Source organism: Mobula birostris, chromosome 4 (assembly GCF_030028105.1).
Source record: "Mobula birostris isolate sMobBir1 chromosome 4, sMobBir1.hap1, whole genome shotgun sequence".
Classification (NCBI taxonomy): Eukaryota; Metazoa; Chordata; class Chondrichthyes; order Myliobatiformes; family Myliobatidae; genus Mobula; species Mobula birostris.
This window is the reverse complement of record NC_092373.1, coordinates 169,692,647-169,709,854: the sequence shown is the minus strand read 5'-3', so window position 1 is coordinate 169,709,854 and position 17,208 is coordinate 169,692,647. Positions and strand designations below refer to the sequence as shown.

The following is a 17,208-nucleotide window of genomic DNA, read 5'->3' as shown; positions in this document are numbered from 1 at the left end:
GTAAAAATCTTAGAAGCACCTCTAAAAGGTATTTCACAACAATGAAAAGAACTTTGTATGAGCAGATGTGAAGCCTGCTTGATTTCATCTGATCTGCCTCAGCACCATCATAATAGGAAAACAGAAAGTTAATGTCCACGGATGTATGTTTTGAAGGAGCTTGAAGACCAGACCTCCACATCTACTGTGGATTGAGAATTCAAATGGTCACCATATCAAGTGAAGAATTTACTCTGAAATCTTAAACAGTCCGCCCTTTATTTGGAAATCTGGTACTCCAAGCCACAGAATACTCAGCCCAGGGAAAATATCTTGCCTACTTTTGGGTTTACAAGCCTTTTAAGAATTTTGAAGTAAACAAAGAGAAAGAATAGAAAGTGAGTTAATGGCAATATATGGTTAGTAAGCTGCCCTCCAGCTATTCAGTAATGAATTCTTGGGTTGATGTGCATTCTTTTGATTACTGCTGGGATAGTTATATGGGAATATATAATCTCTTGAGAAGAAATTAAATACATATATTGATAAAACTTTCCACATATAAAGAGGCTACTTTATTCTCCAAATGTATGTGGATTAGCACCTAAAGTATCAAACGGGAATGTGCACCAGCGAGACGAGTGCCTGGCTACCCTGGTGCTGCAGCTGGGAGAGAGGTTTGCAGGTGCTGTTTGGAGGATCAGATCCAGGAGCAAAAGCATAAGAGACTGGGTGAGGAAAGGGCAAAGATTCAGGGTACCTTGTTTGATTTGCAGACCAGATCAATTTGTGTTGAATGATCAGGAGTTGTTAAGTAGTTCAGACTCCATTGTCAAACATACACAGGCTTTTTGAAATAGTGATAATTGGTAGGCTAACACAAACAACTTTACTTGAGAGGATTTGGAAAATTATTCATATTCAACTGCATAACTCACCTGTTTCTGATGAGGTCATATCCTGTTCCAGTTTCAGCTTATGCTCCCCAATTTTAAGCATGGACTCCTCAATAGTGCCTTTGCTGATCAGTTTAACAATATGCACTATCCTATAAACAAAAAAAACAAAACAAAATGTGATATCCTTACAAACATTTCATTCTTTCACTACCAGTACAGAATCAATGGCCTTTTCAATGACCTCACTGGTTTGAATGGGAGCAGGGCATTTGCTAGCTAGTTGGTAACAAGGAAAAAGATCCTCTGCCCCATACTTCTCCATGCCGACCAAGATATATATCCAAGCTAATCCCATTTCCCAGAACTTGGCCTGTATCCCTCTAAACTCCAAATATTTATTAAATAATTTTAATATATCTGCCTTAACCACTTACTCTGGCAGCTGGTTGCATATATCGAACATCTGCAGTTATAAAAATGTTGTCTCCTGTGTTCCTATCAAACCGTTTACCTCTAATCTTAAAACTATATCCTCTTGTTTTCAATTTCCCAATTCTGGGCACTTACCTGTGCCTCTTGTAATTTTATACTCCTCTATGAAATCACTTCTCAGCCTCCTATACTCCAAGGAATAAATCTCTCTCTATAACTTGGAAAGTGAGGCAACTTTTAATGGTATGTGAAAAAATTTTATGCTAGATTTCAATGCAGTGCAAATACAAATATTAAGAACAAAAGCTCATGAGCACTGCTTCCAAGCATACAAATTTCTGCAAAAGAAACCACTGAAAACTTCCAAACAAACTGAAAGAATAGGAGATAACGTCAGGCTGGAACTGTAACCTTCAAAACTGATGACAATATACACATTTCAATCTCAAAACTTCTCTTCAGCAAAGCAATCATTCACTAAATCCCCAAAATTCTTCCAGAGATGAAGAATAATATAGTGTAAATGGTATTAATGCAAGTATCCATGAATTTAATAGCCAGATGTGAAAATATATCAAAACTGTAAGATAAAAGGAGCTACTGTGAAACAGAACATATTTGGCAAATGAATGGGTATCTTTAATAAAAACTTTTAGTAAAAGTATCCAGCAACTTGCCATGCTGTTATTCAAGTTTAAGTGATCGAAGAGGGCCTGTAACTTTGCAAAGGCTTAAGAAAGATCTGCGGGGTTTGACAGCAGCAAACAGTGGGGAACAAATGAATTCACACTGACGAAGCCAAGTAATTTTTTATATACAGTGCTTAATTTAGAATAAACAATCCCTGCCTCTTCTAATCTCTAGTGGTCTATCTAGCTGAGTTCAAAGAACATCTGAAATCTACTTAGAATCAGTATTACCCATTGAGCTTGTTATTTATCTCTTTCACCAAACAGAAAAAAATGGACGAAGACATTGATTGAAAGAGTGGTGGGTAACAGCACCAGTATTGATGGTAAAGGAAGAAATTAGATTGCAATATTGGGGAAGAACTTTTGTAAAATTGGCAGTACGAATTAGGTTTGGGTTGAACAAGGTAAGGGAAGAATAGCCAAACTAGATGGAAGAAAACTAATCTATTAAATAAATATTACATGAAGGAACTTCAAACCATGTTCTTTTCATTGTCTCCATTGATGGATATATTTACAGATTTTAAACGTCCAGCATAGGCACTGGTGATTTGCATCTGAATGGCCATCACACAAAAGGATAAGGATATTCCTGTTCTAATCAACTCCTAACAAAAATATTGTAACAACAGCAAAAAAGTGTAAAGGTTCTTTACAAAATTACCAAGGTACAAGAACTGTAGAATATTCTGATGAAAGAGCCTATTTTTCCACTTCATTCACAGTGACTCTTCTCAGAAAGCAGGCAACCAGATTCCAGGCATCCACCAATGTGGTGCCAAGCAACTACTGGAAAGCACTCAAGGTCCTCAGAACTAATGCTTTCATCTCTTGGACAGCACTCCTAGCATTGTCAGATTGCAACAATGACCTGACTTTAAAATGGACTGAGAGGAAAAAACACCCTGCTGCTGAGCCAGTTTAAAATAAATGCTTTTGATGGGCCAAGACTTTTAGACATAAATTTAATCTTACTTTTTCTGTCCTACTCGGTGACATCGGTCTTCTGCCTGTTTATCATTGTACGGATTGCAGTCAATATCATGGAGGATGACAACGTTGGCCGAGGTAAGGTTTATACCTAGGCCCCCGGCTTTGGTTGACAGGAGGAAAACAAAAATATCCATATCTGTGTTAAACTGATCTATCAAGTGGATTCTGAAAAAGAAAGTCAATTGAAAAGTCATTCATAAATCAGTGATATACAAACCCTCTTCATACAAAGAGGAATAAAAGAGGCACACACAGTAAAGGCACATAAAGGTCTGTTGAGCCGCTAATCATACATCCAGGCTGTCTGAGGTTGGGTATGCATGAGCACAAATGTTTTCCTGAAGTCACTCATAGTAATTTCTAAACAGAACAGAGGCAAAAACCATGGCATCACATGCTGGTATTTTACTGCATTAAAGAGCCCAATTTTTTTCCCAATTTCAGTAGAGGGTTAACTTCACTTCTGTGAAAAGACCTTCACAGAAACATAACTTTTAAGTTTTATGGAATATTTTGCTTAATGAGAGCTAATTGATATTACAATTACAAAATCAACATACGTTACAAAAATAAACAAGCCCCTAAAGAACTCAGTAGGTCAGGTAGCATCTGTGAAGGAAAATGGACATTCAATGGGTTGAGACCCTTTATCTGGACTGAAAGAGTATATAATCAGTATAAACAGATGAGTGGCTGGTATTGGGTCAGAGCAGGCACGTGGTAGGTGGATCCAGGTGAGGTGGTGTTGACTCCCAGATGGAGTAAGGTACGGGAGTGAAGAGTGGCGACAACAACAACTGAAGCTGTTTACAAAAAAAAAAAGAACTGAGGTCTGTCTGTAAAAAAAAATCACAATTTTGTTGTTTTTGTTTGATCATGTTGGTTTAAGCAATGTTTCTCATATTTGCTGCAAGATCTTGCGAGGTTACAAGATCTTTCATACAACCCAACATCTAAAGTATGCAAATACATAATATTACCTGTCAGAGATTTGGGTTTTGCCATCCAGTCGAAGGTACCTGTGCTTATGGTGCTTCAAGAATACTTCTATAATGTCCAACATCATAGTAAACTGGCTAAAAAGAACAACTCTGGAGCCCTGTTGAGAAGAAATTTCATTGTTTCACAAATGTAGCTACAACTGGGGCAAGAACTACGATGGGAAGCCACTTTAATATTATCTGTGAAGGCAGTGTGAAAGTGGATTCAAAATCGTGACAAATAGTATCAGAGGTTGTCGATCCTCAAAACACTTGCAATGAAGATCATCAACGTGAATGAAAATTAAAATGCAAATTTACATAGTTAATTAGCCTATAACCCATGAGTAAATAATAATCATAAAATACTCAGCCTGGTCCCAAGGAAAACTAAATCCTTTGGCTTTTAATAGAAAATATTACAGCAGAAATGAAAGTTAAATTAAATCTGGATAAAATTCTAACAAACGTAAAAAGAACAAAATGGATTAAATTCCTGCACCTCTAAATTGTCTTAAATATGCTTCAAAGACACTCATACACAGTATATTGTGTGGATTGCATTTCAACCATGGAACTTCTGTTCCAGCCAGAACATCATGGGGCACAGAGAAAAATTAAAGTATCTAGATTACATCAGCAAATGAGAATACATTCTTATGTAAACACCACTACATTCAAAAAAACATACTTGCTGTATGTAGATTCTACTTAATTTATATAAAAGTAATCACAGCAAGAGCAAATCTCAACTTATTTCAAACGTGGCTTCACACCATGTTTATCAACTAAGATTGCAAACTTTGATTTGTTTTAAATATTACCTCCTCTTTGAGCTCTGAAAGAATATTCTCCAATCTTTGGAACTTTCCTGAATCCAACAGCAAGTCCGTTTCTAATTGGAAGCTCCTTATGCTGCTGTACTCTTGACACAGGCGGTGCAACTCAAAATCAGTCATCACTTCCATGTCTTGAAAGATGAAATCAGGATTGGCATCTCTATGAGAGGGCTCCTAAAATGGAATACAAGTTGGCAGTAAAATGAGAATAAATAGATTACTAGCTTGCTGTATTTTAATCACATACTATACAAGCCCTGTTTAGTTTCATAGTTGCCAAGTTTTAAAGTGGTGATAACTTTGATAAAGTAGTATTTAATTTAGACCACATTTGAGAAAAGGTGTTAAGTCAATAGTGTTTAGCTAAGATTGCGCTGAGAAGTGGCAACTCTTTGCGTTAACTCCAATGGGAATCATCAAATATTCCCATTTAGGACCAACTAATACAGCTGAAATCCACAATCACAGCCACTAGGTATTTCAGTAAGCAATGTCGGTGTATCTTGGACTGCACACTTCGGTTGCAAGTGCAGTCCTCTAAGAAAATGAAAGTGTGGAAGCCGAGCTGGTCTGCAGATACTGTGGATACGCAGAGGTTTTACTGCCGACCATGCTGCTAGCAAATGTACAGTCTCTGGAAAATAAACTGAAGACCTCAAAGCAAGACTGAAGTACTAGAGGGACATCAGGGACTCCTGTGTACTTGCTTCACAGAAACATGGCTCACACCCTCCATTTCTGACTCAGTGCTGCAAGCTGATGGCTTCACTATGCTCCACAAAGACAGGTCAGTTGAGTCCCTAAGGTAGAGGAGGTGAAAAAGGCTTTATGAATAACTCATCATGGTACACTGATGTGGTGGTCTGTCTCAGTTTTGTGCACCAAACCTGGAACATCTAGTGGTCAAATGTCATCCATTTAATCTGCCGAGAGAATTTTCCTCCATTATCCTGGTAGTGGTGTACATTCCACCTCATGCCATGTCAAGCAGATACTGGAGGAGCCGAGCACTTCGATCAACAGTCACAAAATAGCATAACCAAATGCTTTCCTAATCATTGTGAGGAATTTCAACTTGAAGTAGTCTCTGAAAACTACCACCAACATTACTGGTGGAAATCAGAGGAGCAAACATGCTTGACTAGTTATACCATCAAGAGTGCTTACCGTGCCATCCCACCCCCACACAATGGAAAGTATGATCATCTCTGGTGTATAGTCTGGTGGACTGTACTACTCCCGGTGTATAGGCAGAAACTAAACACCACAGCAACAGTGGAGAGGACCAAGAAGGGATGGTTGAGGGAGGTGTAGGAGCACTTACAGGACTGTTTTGTGTAACAAAATACCAAGTTATCAGAAGATTGAGGCCGATAAGAAAGACAATGGGGGAACATTCAGAAATGTTAATGGGAGACGAGAGAGATCAACGAAAGGAGACACAGTTCCAAGTATTGTCAGAGACCGGTTGCTTTGAACCTGAACTGTTTGAAGTTTGATGGACAGGCGATACCCCAGCAGGGGGATAAAAGGAACAGGTTCGCTAAGGCAACTGACACACCACGACACCATGAGACAATGAGACCCTGGAAAAGCGGTGTGCCCCCACAATTTGGTGGAAGTTTTGGAGGTCTGCCCACGGGACCAACCATAGATGCACAGGGTGAGAAGGTACGATCGGCGGGAACCTGGTGTGTGTGTCCAACCCTTGCCTGGGTGCCGGGTTCACCGCAGAAGAACAATCGTATCCAGAACGGAGGGGTCACAGTCGGTGACCTCAGAAGACATTACAAAGGGCTCGCCCGAAAGCTAACTGCGAGGAACATCAAAGGTCTGTCTGAATCCGAATTTGCATATTCATTCTCTCTCTCTCCCCAACAGCACAACAGCAATTACTGCGAACTGAACTAAACTGAACTGAACTCTGTGTCACTTGAGACTGATCATTTTACCCCTAGACTGCGATAGAGCTTGATTGATCCTATTATTCTAGTTCTGTGTACATGTGTGTTTTATCATTGCTAACCTGTTGCATTTATATCCTTATGATTAGAGTACTGTGTTGCTTATTTCTTTAATAAAACTTTCTTAGTTCCAGTAATGTAGACTCTAACTAAGTGGTCCATTTCTGCTGGTTTGGCAACCCAGTTACTGGGTACGTAGCATAAGTGGGGTTCTCCTCCGCGATTTTGAACGCTAAATTTGGGACGGGGTAAATTGATTGGGTTAAAATTCCTGAAAGAAAGAAAAGACAAACAGCAGAAATGGAGATTGAGGAACTTCTAAAGGCACCGACCTTGGAGGCATTAGAGGATGCCAGAAGAGTAGAATTGGCAGCTGTGGCCAAACGGTTGAATCTTTTTAAGGGGAAGTTGACAATGAGGAGACAGGAGATGCACAGAGCTATCATAGAGCATTATGTGTCTAAAGGTGTGTTTCCCCAAGGGGAGCTGGAGGTGATATCTATGGGAAAACCTGGTGGAGACGCAGTACAGGTGCAGATGGAAAAATTGAGACTCGAGCACGAGTTCCGGGTCAGACAGCTGGAACACGAAGAGAAACAGTTAGAACGGCAAGAGAGAGAGAAGCAGTTAGAACGGCAGGAGAGAGAGAGGCAGTTGGAGCGAGAAGAGAGGGACAAACAGTTGGAGCGAGAAGAGAGGCAGTTGGAGAAACAGAGGGAAAGGGAATTTGAGCTGGAGAGGTTAAAGATGATGGCAGCGCAGGGGCCCATGCCGAACCAAGGTGGAGGGTTCAGGGCGACCCAGGAGGTTAGGCTGGTTCTCCCATTTGACGAGACCGATGTTGGTCGGTACTTTCTCCATTTTGAAAAAGTTGCTGCAAGTCAGGACTGGCCGAGGGATAAGTAGGCTGTTTTGCTTCAGAGTGTACTTAAAGGAAAAGCCCAACAAGCTTACTCGGCTTTGTCTGCAGAAGATGCCCAGAGGTATGAGGTGGTGAAAGAGGCCATACTCAGGATTTATGAGTTGGTCCTGGAGGCATACCGGCGGAGGTTCTGGAATGTGAGGAAGCAGTATTTAATAATTACGCACGTATTTAGAGTTTGCCCGTGAGCTGCAGACATATTGTGAGCGTTGGTGTGCCTCGAAAGGGGTCAATGGGGATTATGACAGACTGCTACAGCTAATCCTGATTGAGCAGTTTAAAGGTTGTGTCCCTGAAGGTATGAGACCCTACCTATATGAGAAAGAGGCAGACACTTTAGCCGCAACTGCTAAGTTAGCGGATGAGGATGCGTTGACACATAAAACGAAGTTTGCCCCGAGTAGTCAGGACGGCGGGGAGAGTCCGCCAAAAAAGTCAGAAAATAAGCCAGGGACTAGTGAGAAGGATAAGGTAGACTGGGAGCAGTTTGGTAGGAAGTCTCCTGGGGTTGTATGTTATAATTGTGGGAAAGTCGGACACTTTGCGTCCAGGTGCTTTGCTCCAAAGATGGAGACGGGGAAAGGAAAAACGGCGGTCCTGACTGGCTGTATTGAGCTGGTAAGCAAACCGCTAGGAGAGAAGAGGTCTGACAAAGTTCAGGAAGGGCGTGAGAGGTTTACCTCGGCCGGATTGGTGTCGGTGAAGGAGGGGTTAAACCCAGTTCCAGTAAGGATCTGGAGAGACACGGGAGCCTGTCAGTCATTGATATTAAAGAGTGTGTTAGACTTTAGTTCAGAGACCCAGACTGGGGAGGTCAGGGTCATCAAAGGCATTGGAAAAGGGACTGAAGCAGTACCTTTGCACCAGATACACCTAAAAGGCGACTTGGTCTCTGGACTGGTCACAATCGGGGTGAGGCATGAACTACCGGCGAAAGACGTGGAGGTCTTACTCGGTAATGACCTCGCCGGCGGAAATGTGTTCTCAGCAGTAAAACTGACAACCTAGCCTGCCAGCATTGAGGCCCCGCCCATGGACTCACAGGTTTATCCCGTTTGCACAGTGACTCGGCGTGTGTCCAGAAAGGCTGCCGAAGCTGATATAGCTTTAGCTGAGACTTTTCTACCAGCCTTGTACCAGGGGGAGGTAGAAAGTGAAAAGAAGGAGCGTAGTGGAACAGGAGGAAGTGAGGGAGCTGAGGCAGACTTAGCATTAGCCAGGAAGGAATTTGTACAGGCACAGGAGCGAGACGAGGAGCTGATGGTTTCGGCGGAGACAGCGCTCTCTCTGAAGCAGAATTAAAAAGGGAGCCAGTGGGCTATTGTGTGGAGGAGGGAGTACTAAGGAAGAAATGGAGACCAAGTACCGTGCCCGCAGATGAGGAATGGGGGGTGGTGCCAAAAATTTATGGGGATGAGATTCTTAACCTGGCCCACAAGATACCCCTCGGTGGACATTTTGGGGAGAGGAAAACAGTTGGCGGAATCATGAAAGAGTTCTACTGGCCACACAGGAGGAAGGATGTTATTGACTATTGTAGACATGAGTTAACACAGTTAGAGGCTTTTGATATGCTAACAGCTTGCCACGATAGGCGAACAAACCTAGTCGGTGTTATCACGAAAATTAATGAGGCTAGGGTGCCACCTGATAAGGGGAGGACCCATTTTGAAAAGGTAAGTGTGGTGCTGACCAGATGGGAGAACTCTATTGTGTTGACCAACTTTGCTGATGAGTTCTCTCACTTAATCTCCGATCAAAGCGACCCGCTAAGAGAGCTAATTAAACGGCACGCACAGAATCATTCTCGTGAATCTTCTCTGTACCCTCTCCAACGTCAGCATATCCTTTCTTAAATAAGGAGACCAAAACTGCCCACAGTACTCCAAGTCAGGTCTCACCAGCGCCTTATAGAGCCTCAACATCACATCCCTGCTCCTATACTCTATTCCTCTAGAAACGAATGCCAACATTGCATGCGCCTTCTTCACTACTGACTCAACCTGGAGGTTAACTTTAAGGGAATCCTGTATGAGGACTCCCAAGTCCCGTTGCATCTCAGAACTTTGAATTCTTTCCCCATTTAAATAATAGTCTGCCTGTTTATTTTTTCTGCCAAAGTGCATAACCATACACTTTCCAACATTGTACTTCATTTGCCACTTCTCTGCCCATTCTTCCAATCTATCCAAGTCTCTCTGCAGACTCTCCGTTTCCTCAGCACTACCGGCCCCTCCACCTATCTTCGTATCGTCAACAAACTTAGCCACAAAGCCATCTATTCCATAATCCAGATCGTTGATGTACAATGTAAAAAGAAGCGGCCCCAACACTGATCCCTGTGGAACACCACTGGTAACCGGCAGCCAACCAGAATAGGATCCCTTTATTCCCACTCTCTGTTTCCTGCCAATCAGCCAACCATCTATCCACGTATGTAACTTTCCCATAATTCCATGGGCTCTTATCTTGTTAAGTAGCCTCATGTGTGGCACCTTGTCAAACGCCTTCTGAAAATCCAAATATACAACATCCACTGCATCTCCCTTGTCTAGCCTACTGGTAATTTCCTCAAAAAATTGTAATAGGTTTGTCAGGCAGGATTTTCCTTTAAGGAATCCATGCTGAGTTCTGCCTATCTTGTCATATGCCTCCAGGTACTTTGTAACCTCATCCTTGACAATCGACTCCAACAACTTCCCAACCACCGACGTCAAGCTAACAGGTCTGTAATTTCCTTTTTGCTTCCTTGCCCCCTTCTTAAATAGCGGAGTGACATTTGCAATCTTCCAGTCTTCCGGAACCATGCCAGAATCTATCGACTTTTGAAAGATCATCGCTAATGCCTCCGCAATCTCCACAGCTACTTCCTTCAGAACACGAGGGTGCATTCCATCTGGTCCAGGAGATTTATCGACCTTTAGCCTATTCAGCTTCCTGAGTACTTTCTCTGTCGTAATTGTGACTGCGCACACTTCTCTTCCCTGCCACCCTTGAGTGTCCGGTATCCTGCTGTCTTCCTCAGTGAAGGCTGTTTAAACGGCTGTTTAAAGCCAGCCTGACAGTGAACCTCGCAAAAAGTGAATTCGGCCACAGAAAAATCACTTATCTGGGATTTGTGGTAAGACAGGAGCAGCTGGCTCCAATACAAGCTAAGGTGCAGGCTATCTCTGAAGTCCCCACTCCGACAGACAAGAGAGCCCTGAGAAGGTTCTTGGAGATGGTGGGGTACTATCGGAAGTTTTGCAAAAAAAACTTTGCGGATATTACCCACCCTCTTACTAAGCCCTTGCCAAAGAATGCTAAGTTGGTGAGGGACGACCCTTGTTATCTGTGTCCGGGATGAAAACCACTGAGAAGTTACACTGATCACAACTCATTAGTGTTATTGGCCACTATGAAAGATAAAAACAAAAGTTCGCTAAGTTGGAGCCTGGTTTTAGAGGATTATTAAAATAACACATATAAAAGGAACAGAAAATGTGATTGCTGACTGTCTGTCAATGTGTTGGCAACTTAAAATTCTCTGTATTAGCCAAATAGCTGATGACCATGTATATTTGTGTGTATCTAATAATGTATTCATGCCTATAATTTTTACCCCGGTAAAAATCCTTGAAGGATAGGGGTATGTGACAAAATACCAAGTTATCAGAAGATTGAGGCCGATAAGAAAGACAGTGGGGGAACATTCAGAAATGTTAATGGGAGACGAGAGAGATTAACGAAAGGAGAAACAGTTCCGAGTATTGTCAGAGACTGGTTGCTTTGAACCTGAACTGTTTGAAGTTTGATGGACAGGCGATACCCCAGCAGGAAGATAAAAGGAACAGGTTCGCTAAGGCAACTGACACATCACGACACCACGAGATAACGAGACCCTGGAAAAGTGGTGTGCCCCCACAAGTTGGTGGAAGTTTTGGAGGTCTGGTCGCGGGACCAACCATAAGCGCACAGGGTGAGAAGGTACGATCGGCGGGAACCTGGTGTGTGTGTCCAACCCTTGCCTGGTTGCCGGGTTCACCGCAGAAGAACGATCGTATCCGGAACGGAGGGGTCACAGTCGGTGACCTCAGAAGACATTACAAAGGGCTTGCCCGAAAGCTAACTGCGAGGAACATCAAAGGCCTGTCTGAATCCGAATTTGCATATTCATTCTCTCTCTCTCCCCAACGGCACAACAGCAATTACTGCGAACTGAACTAAACTGAACTCTGTGTCACTTGAGACTGATCATTTTACCCCTAGACTGTGATAGAGCTTGATTGATCCTATTATCCTAGTTCTGTGTACATGTCTGTTTTATCATCGCTAACCTGTTGCATTTATATCCTTATGATTAGAGTACTGTGTTGCTTATTTCTTTAATAAAACTTTCTTAGTTCCAGTAATCCAGACTCCAACTAAGTGGTCCATTTCTGCTGGTTTGGCAACCCAGTTACGGGGTACGTAACATTTGAGTCAGTGGACTGGACAATATTCAGGAGCTCATAACTGAATCCGAATGAATATGCCACAGTTGTCACTGTGGATGACTGAGTGCCTTTAAAAACATACCTGAAAACCCCAAACCAAAAGCTGTGGATAAACCAGGAGATTCATAGTCTGCTGAGGGCTACATCTGTGGCATTCAAGACTGGTAATCCTGACCTATACAAGTAGTCCAGGTATGAACTACTGAAGGCTATTTTAAGAGCAAGAAAACAATTCTGATTGAAGTTCGAGGAATCAGTTGCACATTAGCTCTGACGGGGTTTGCAGGTCATTACTTCCTACAAGGTGAAATCTAACATCATGAATGCCTGTGATGCTTCACTCCCAGATGAGCTCAACACCTTTAATGCATGCTTTAAAAAGAAAAAATTACACCTGTGTGAATCTCTACAGCATCTGGTGACCCTGTGATCTGTCTCTGAGGCCCACATCAGAACATCTTTCAAGAGGGTGAACCTTTGCATGGTGTCAGTTCCTGAGTGTGTATTTGATATGGCTCTGAAAACTTGTACCAATCAAAAGGCAGGAGTGCTCAAGGACATCTTTAATCTCTCACTGCTGCAGCTGGATGTTCCCACTGTTTCAAAAGGATGTCAATTATACTAGTGCCCTAGAAGAGCAGGGTGAGCTGCCTCAATGATAATTGCTCAGTGGCACTCACATTTACTGTGATGAAGTGCTTTGAGAGGTTGGTCATGGCAAGAATTAATTCCTGCCTAAGCAAGGACCCAGCCTTGCTGCAACTTGTCTACTGCCACAATAGGTCCACAGCTGTGCAATCTCACTGGCTCTCCACTTGGCTGTGGATCTCCTGTACAGTAGCAATACCTACATCAGGCTGCTGTTTATTGACTACAACTCAGTGGACTTCAGGAAGGGGAAGTAGAGGGAACACATACTAATCACCATTAATGGTTCAGAAGTGGAAGGGGTGAGCAGTTTCAAGTTATTGGGTGTCAACTTTTCTGAGGATCTATCGTGTGTCCAACATATTGATGCAATGACAAAGAAGGTCTGACAGCGGTTATATCTCATTAGGAGTTTGAGGAGATTTGGTAAAGCCACTCACAAATTCTACAGATTTATCATGGAGAGAATTCTAACTAATAGGTTGCATAACTGTCTGGTACAGAGGGGCTACTGCGTAGGATTGGAAAAAGCTGCAGAAAGTTGTAAATGCTCCAGCTCCAACATGGGCACTAACCTTCCCAGCATCCAGGACACCTTCAAAAGGCGACGCCTCAAAAAGGCAGCATCCATCATTAAGCACCCCCATCACCCAGGGCATGCCCTCTTCCATTGCTACCATCAAGGTGGTGGAACAGGAGCCTGAAGATACATGTTTAATGATTCAGGAACAGCTTCTTCCCTAGTCATCAGATTTCTGAATGTACAATGAACCCATGAACACTTCCTCAGTATATTTCCCCCACTCTTTTTGCACTACATTTTAATTTAAAATTTATTTATATATGTGCGCGTGCATGCATGCACACACACACACACACACACACACACACACACACACACACACACACACACACACACACACACACACAGAGTGCCTATAAAAAGTATCCACCCCCTTGAAAGGTTTCATGTTTTATTGTTTTGCAACATTGCATTACAATGTTTAATTTGGCATTTTTGACACTGCACACACACACAAACTTCCTATTGTAATTTAGTTTTCTCTATTATAGTATGTATTGCAATGTACTACTGCCTCAAAGCAACAAATTTCATGACATACTGTATGCCACGATATTAAACCTGACACCGACTCTGAAAATTCATTAACTTGAAATGTTAAGGTTCTCTCTTCATAGACTGCGTGACCTGCTGGGTTTCTCCAGTGTTTTACATTAGAGTCACAGGTCTACTTTTAAGAACATTCTTTATACGAAAGTATTTATTTGACTGTTAAATCGAAGTTTTATTTTTATTCCATTATCTGCACTTTGTGGTGAGCAGCTGGTTAAGTCCTATGGTAAAATACAACCTGCTGGAAGAACTCAGCAGGTCATGCAGCACCCGTGGGAGGAAAGAAATTGTCAGCATTTCACGACAGGACGCAGTAGATAGGCGAGATGGCTGGCATAGAAATAAAGGGAGTGACAAGAAAGGACTCAGGTAACTGGAGGACAGAGAAGAGGTGTAACACGACAGGCAGGTAGTACTAGGAAGAAGAGGTGAATGGGGATAAAGTTGGAAGACTGTGGCAGGTGAATTATTAATAGAAGCAAACGAAGCATGAAAAACAACAAATGGAGAAAGTGCGAGAAGTGAGTAAACAGATGGATGACATCTGCTGGAGAGAGATAAATAGGAACACAAGTGGAAGCAATAATGGGAACCATTAGAGAAGGGTGAGGTGAATGACAATTGGAACCTGATGGGAGCAGAGAACTTGTGTGTGAAGTTGGTGGACGGGGGGGCGAGGGGGTGCGGAGAAAGGAGACAAGGATAAGTGAGGGTGCTGGTTAAGTCCTAGAAGTCATGATAAAAGTTAGGAAATGCCACGAGCCTTACCTTCTTCATTAGCTTGGCCATTTTCTTAAGCTTTTCAGTGGTATAATATTGCCTATGAAGCAGTGGGTGGTTCGCCATCTTTCGAAGTTGCATCATCACATTACATAACTCATTTTTTTCTGCAGTATAAACATAAAAATTACAGTATAGCTTAAAAACAGTAGAATGTAGAAACATTAAGCATTCTTCGCAAAATATTTGAAAATAAAACCAACAGGTAGAAAGGTTGATATGGCTGTGTGGGCAGAGGACCCATTTCTGAGCTGTAAAAATCTGTAACTATGACTCGCTCTTATTTAAAATGAACCAAGCAGATAAAAGATTCACTTGGCAAAATGGGGCACCACAGCAGATTTACACTCAACCAAATCACGCTCCACTGCCCAACAACCATATTGTACAAAATATCCACAGGTTTAATAAGACAGGCACTTGAGAGTAATTTATGCTGTAGTATGCAAAAAAAGTTTATAATTAAATAGTTCATCTATTGCAAGGGATCATCTTTCAAAAGTTGTAATAGGTATTGACTAACTGAAGAATAAAAAGTTGCTCATTTCCAAAGCTTAAAAGTCACAAACACGTTTATTGTTCTAGCTGCAAAAGTCACATGACACCATGATCTTTGAGTTACTTGACAGTAAAAAAAAATACTTGTTCTTTCAAGACACTACTGCATTATGGACTTAAGCAGTAGATTACTCCATACAACTCTCAGTGGTGCTGGCTGTATCTAGTGAATATCAAGAGTGAACATTATACTGGCCATCCCTGGGTTACAAACACCTGACTTATGGACACCCCTACACATAAATGAGCACTTGTAATAATTAAATTCAAAGTCTGATGTACATACTTATGCTCATTCTGCAAATGGAAAAAGTAAAACCTCCCTCCATTTTTCGAGTGCTTAAAGTAATAATTCACATGGGTTCACATGTTTATTCACTATAATAATGAGTAAATAAAGCCTGCTACAATTTAACATACTAAATATTATAGTCATACAGCATGAAAACAGATCTTTCAACCAGGAGTCTGTGTGAAACACCTATTAACACCAATTTGGATTTTTTTCTCACCACATTCCCACCAACTGCTTTCAGATTCTACCACTCATCTGCACAATAGCGGTAAATTACAGTAGCCAATTAACTTTTCAAACTTCATGCCTCTGGACTATGGGAGGAAAGTGATGCACTTGGAGGAACTTAGCATATGATAATAGGGAGATCTTGGAGTTTCACACAGACAGCTCAAGAAGTTAGGATCATATACAGTTCACTGGAGTTGCCAGGCAGCAGATCTATCAGCTATGCTATCATATTGCCCTACATTGGTCTTGACAGTTGTTTATTATTTTTTCACGTACCAAGATACAGTGAAAAGCTTGCCTTCGATACCATTTACACAGATCAAGTTAGTGCACTGAGCTAAAGTAAAGTAAAACAAGAACAATGCAGAATAAAGTGTATAAGCTCAGAAAGAGCGCAATGTAGAAAAACAACAAAGTGCAAGAGGTAGATTTTGAGGCCAAGAGCCTATCGTATGGTATAAGAGGTCTTTTAACAGTGGGATTGAAACTGTCCTTGAGCCTGGTGGTATGTGTTTTCAGGCTTTTGCCTAATGGGAGAGGGGAGAACAGAGACCATTCAGGTTGGATGGAGTCTTTGATTACGTTGGCTGCTTTACTGAGGCAGCGACAGCATCCACAGAGGGAAGACTGGTTCCTGTGATGCACTGAGCTGTGTCCATAATTTTCTGCAGTATCTTGTGGTCATGTGCAGAGTAGCTGCTATACCGAGCAATTATGCATCAGATAGAATGCTTTCTATGGTGCATCTATAAATGTAGTTAAAGTAGTGATTGATTCAAATTGTGGTCTCAATCTAACAAAGGAGGAACAAATATTTTAAAGGATTTTAGATCTATAAAAACTGCTCAAGATAAATACAAAATGAAATTGAAAAAAGGCACACTAGATACCATTACAGGCACGAAACATACCATTACTGCTGATAGATTTCTTTAACTTCTTATAGAGGGCAGTATACGCCTGCTCTTGTTGATGTGACATTGCACACATCTCTATACGATCTTGTTTTGGTGGCAGTTGCTGCAAGACCTAAAATTATGGACAACAGATTGCAGGTAATTAAAAACAATTTAAATAAATAATCAGAGTTTTAAAAAAAAAGATACACTGGCTAATTTCAAATTTAGTAGCTTGCACAACAACTAAAACACCACAATATCAAAAGGATTTCAGCACTTTTACAACGAAAAGCTAACTTCCATAGCATTTATACACTGTGTACATATCTCTGCCTATCACAATAAACATGAACCTGTGAATTACCAGTGTCATTTTTGTTAAATTTATGATCAAGATGGTTGTCTGGCTACCTACCAAATGTCTATAAAAATGCATGCTTACATTATTATCCTCATTAATTTTTATTGATGCTGTTACTGACACCAA

General features: G+C 41.5%; 1 protein-coding gene across 2 annotated transcripts in view; it reads right to left on the bottom strand.

Annotated features, from left to right (window-relative positions):
- LOC140196737 (SWI/SNF-related matrix-associated actin-dependent regulator of chromatin subfamily A containing DEAD/H box 1-like) overlaps positions 1–17,208 on the bottom strand; it is an 82,741-nt gene that overhangs the window by 3,247 nt on the left and 62,286 nt on the right. For both annotated transcript variants that reach the window (XM_072256436.1, XM_072256438.1), the window contains exons 17-22: positions 16,734–16,851; positions 14,727–14,845; positions 4,800–4,988; positions 3,976–4,094; positions 2,978–3,160; positions 918–1,027 (exon numbers count right to left, since the gene is read on the bottom strand). In XM_072256436.1, the coding sequence (XP_072112537.1) occupies positions 918–1,027; positions 2,978–3,160; positions 3,976–4,094; positions 4,800–4,988; positions 14,727–14,845; positions 16,734–16,851 (838 nt within the window). The remainder of the gene's footprint in view (positions 1–917; positions 1,028–2,977; positions 3,161–3,975; positions 4,095–4,799; positions 4,989–14,726; positions 14,846–16,733; positions 16,852–17,208) is intronic.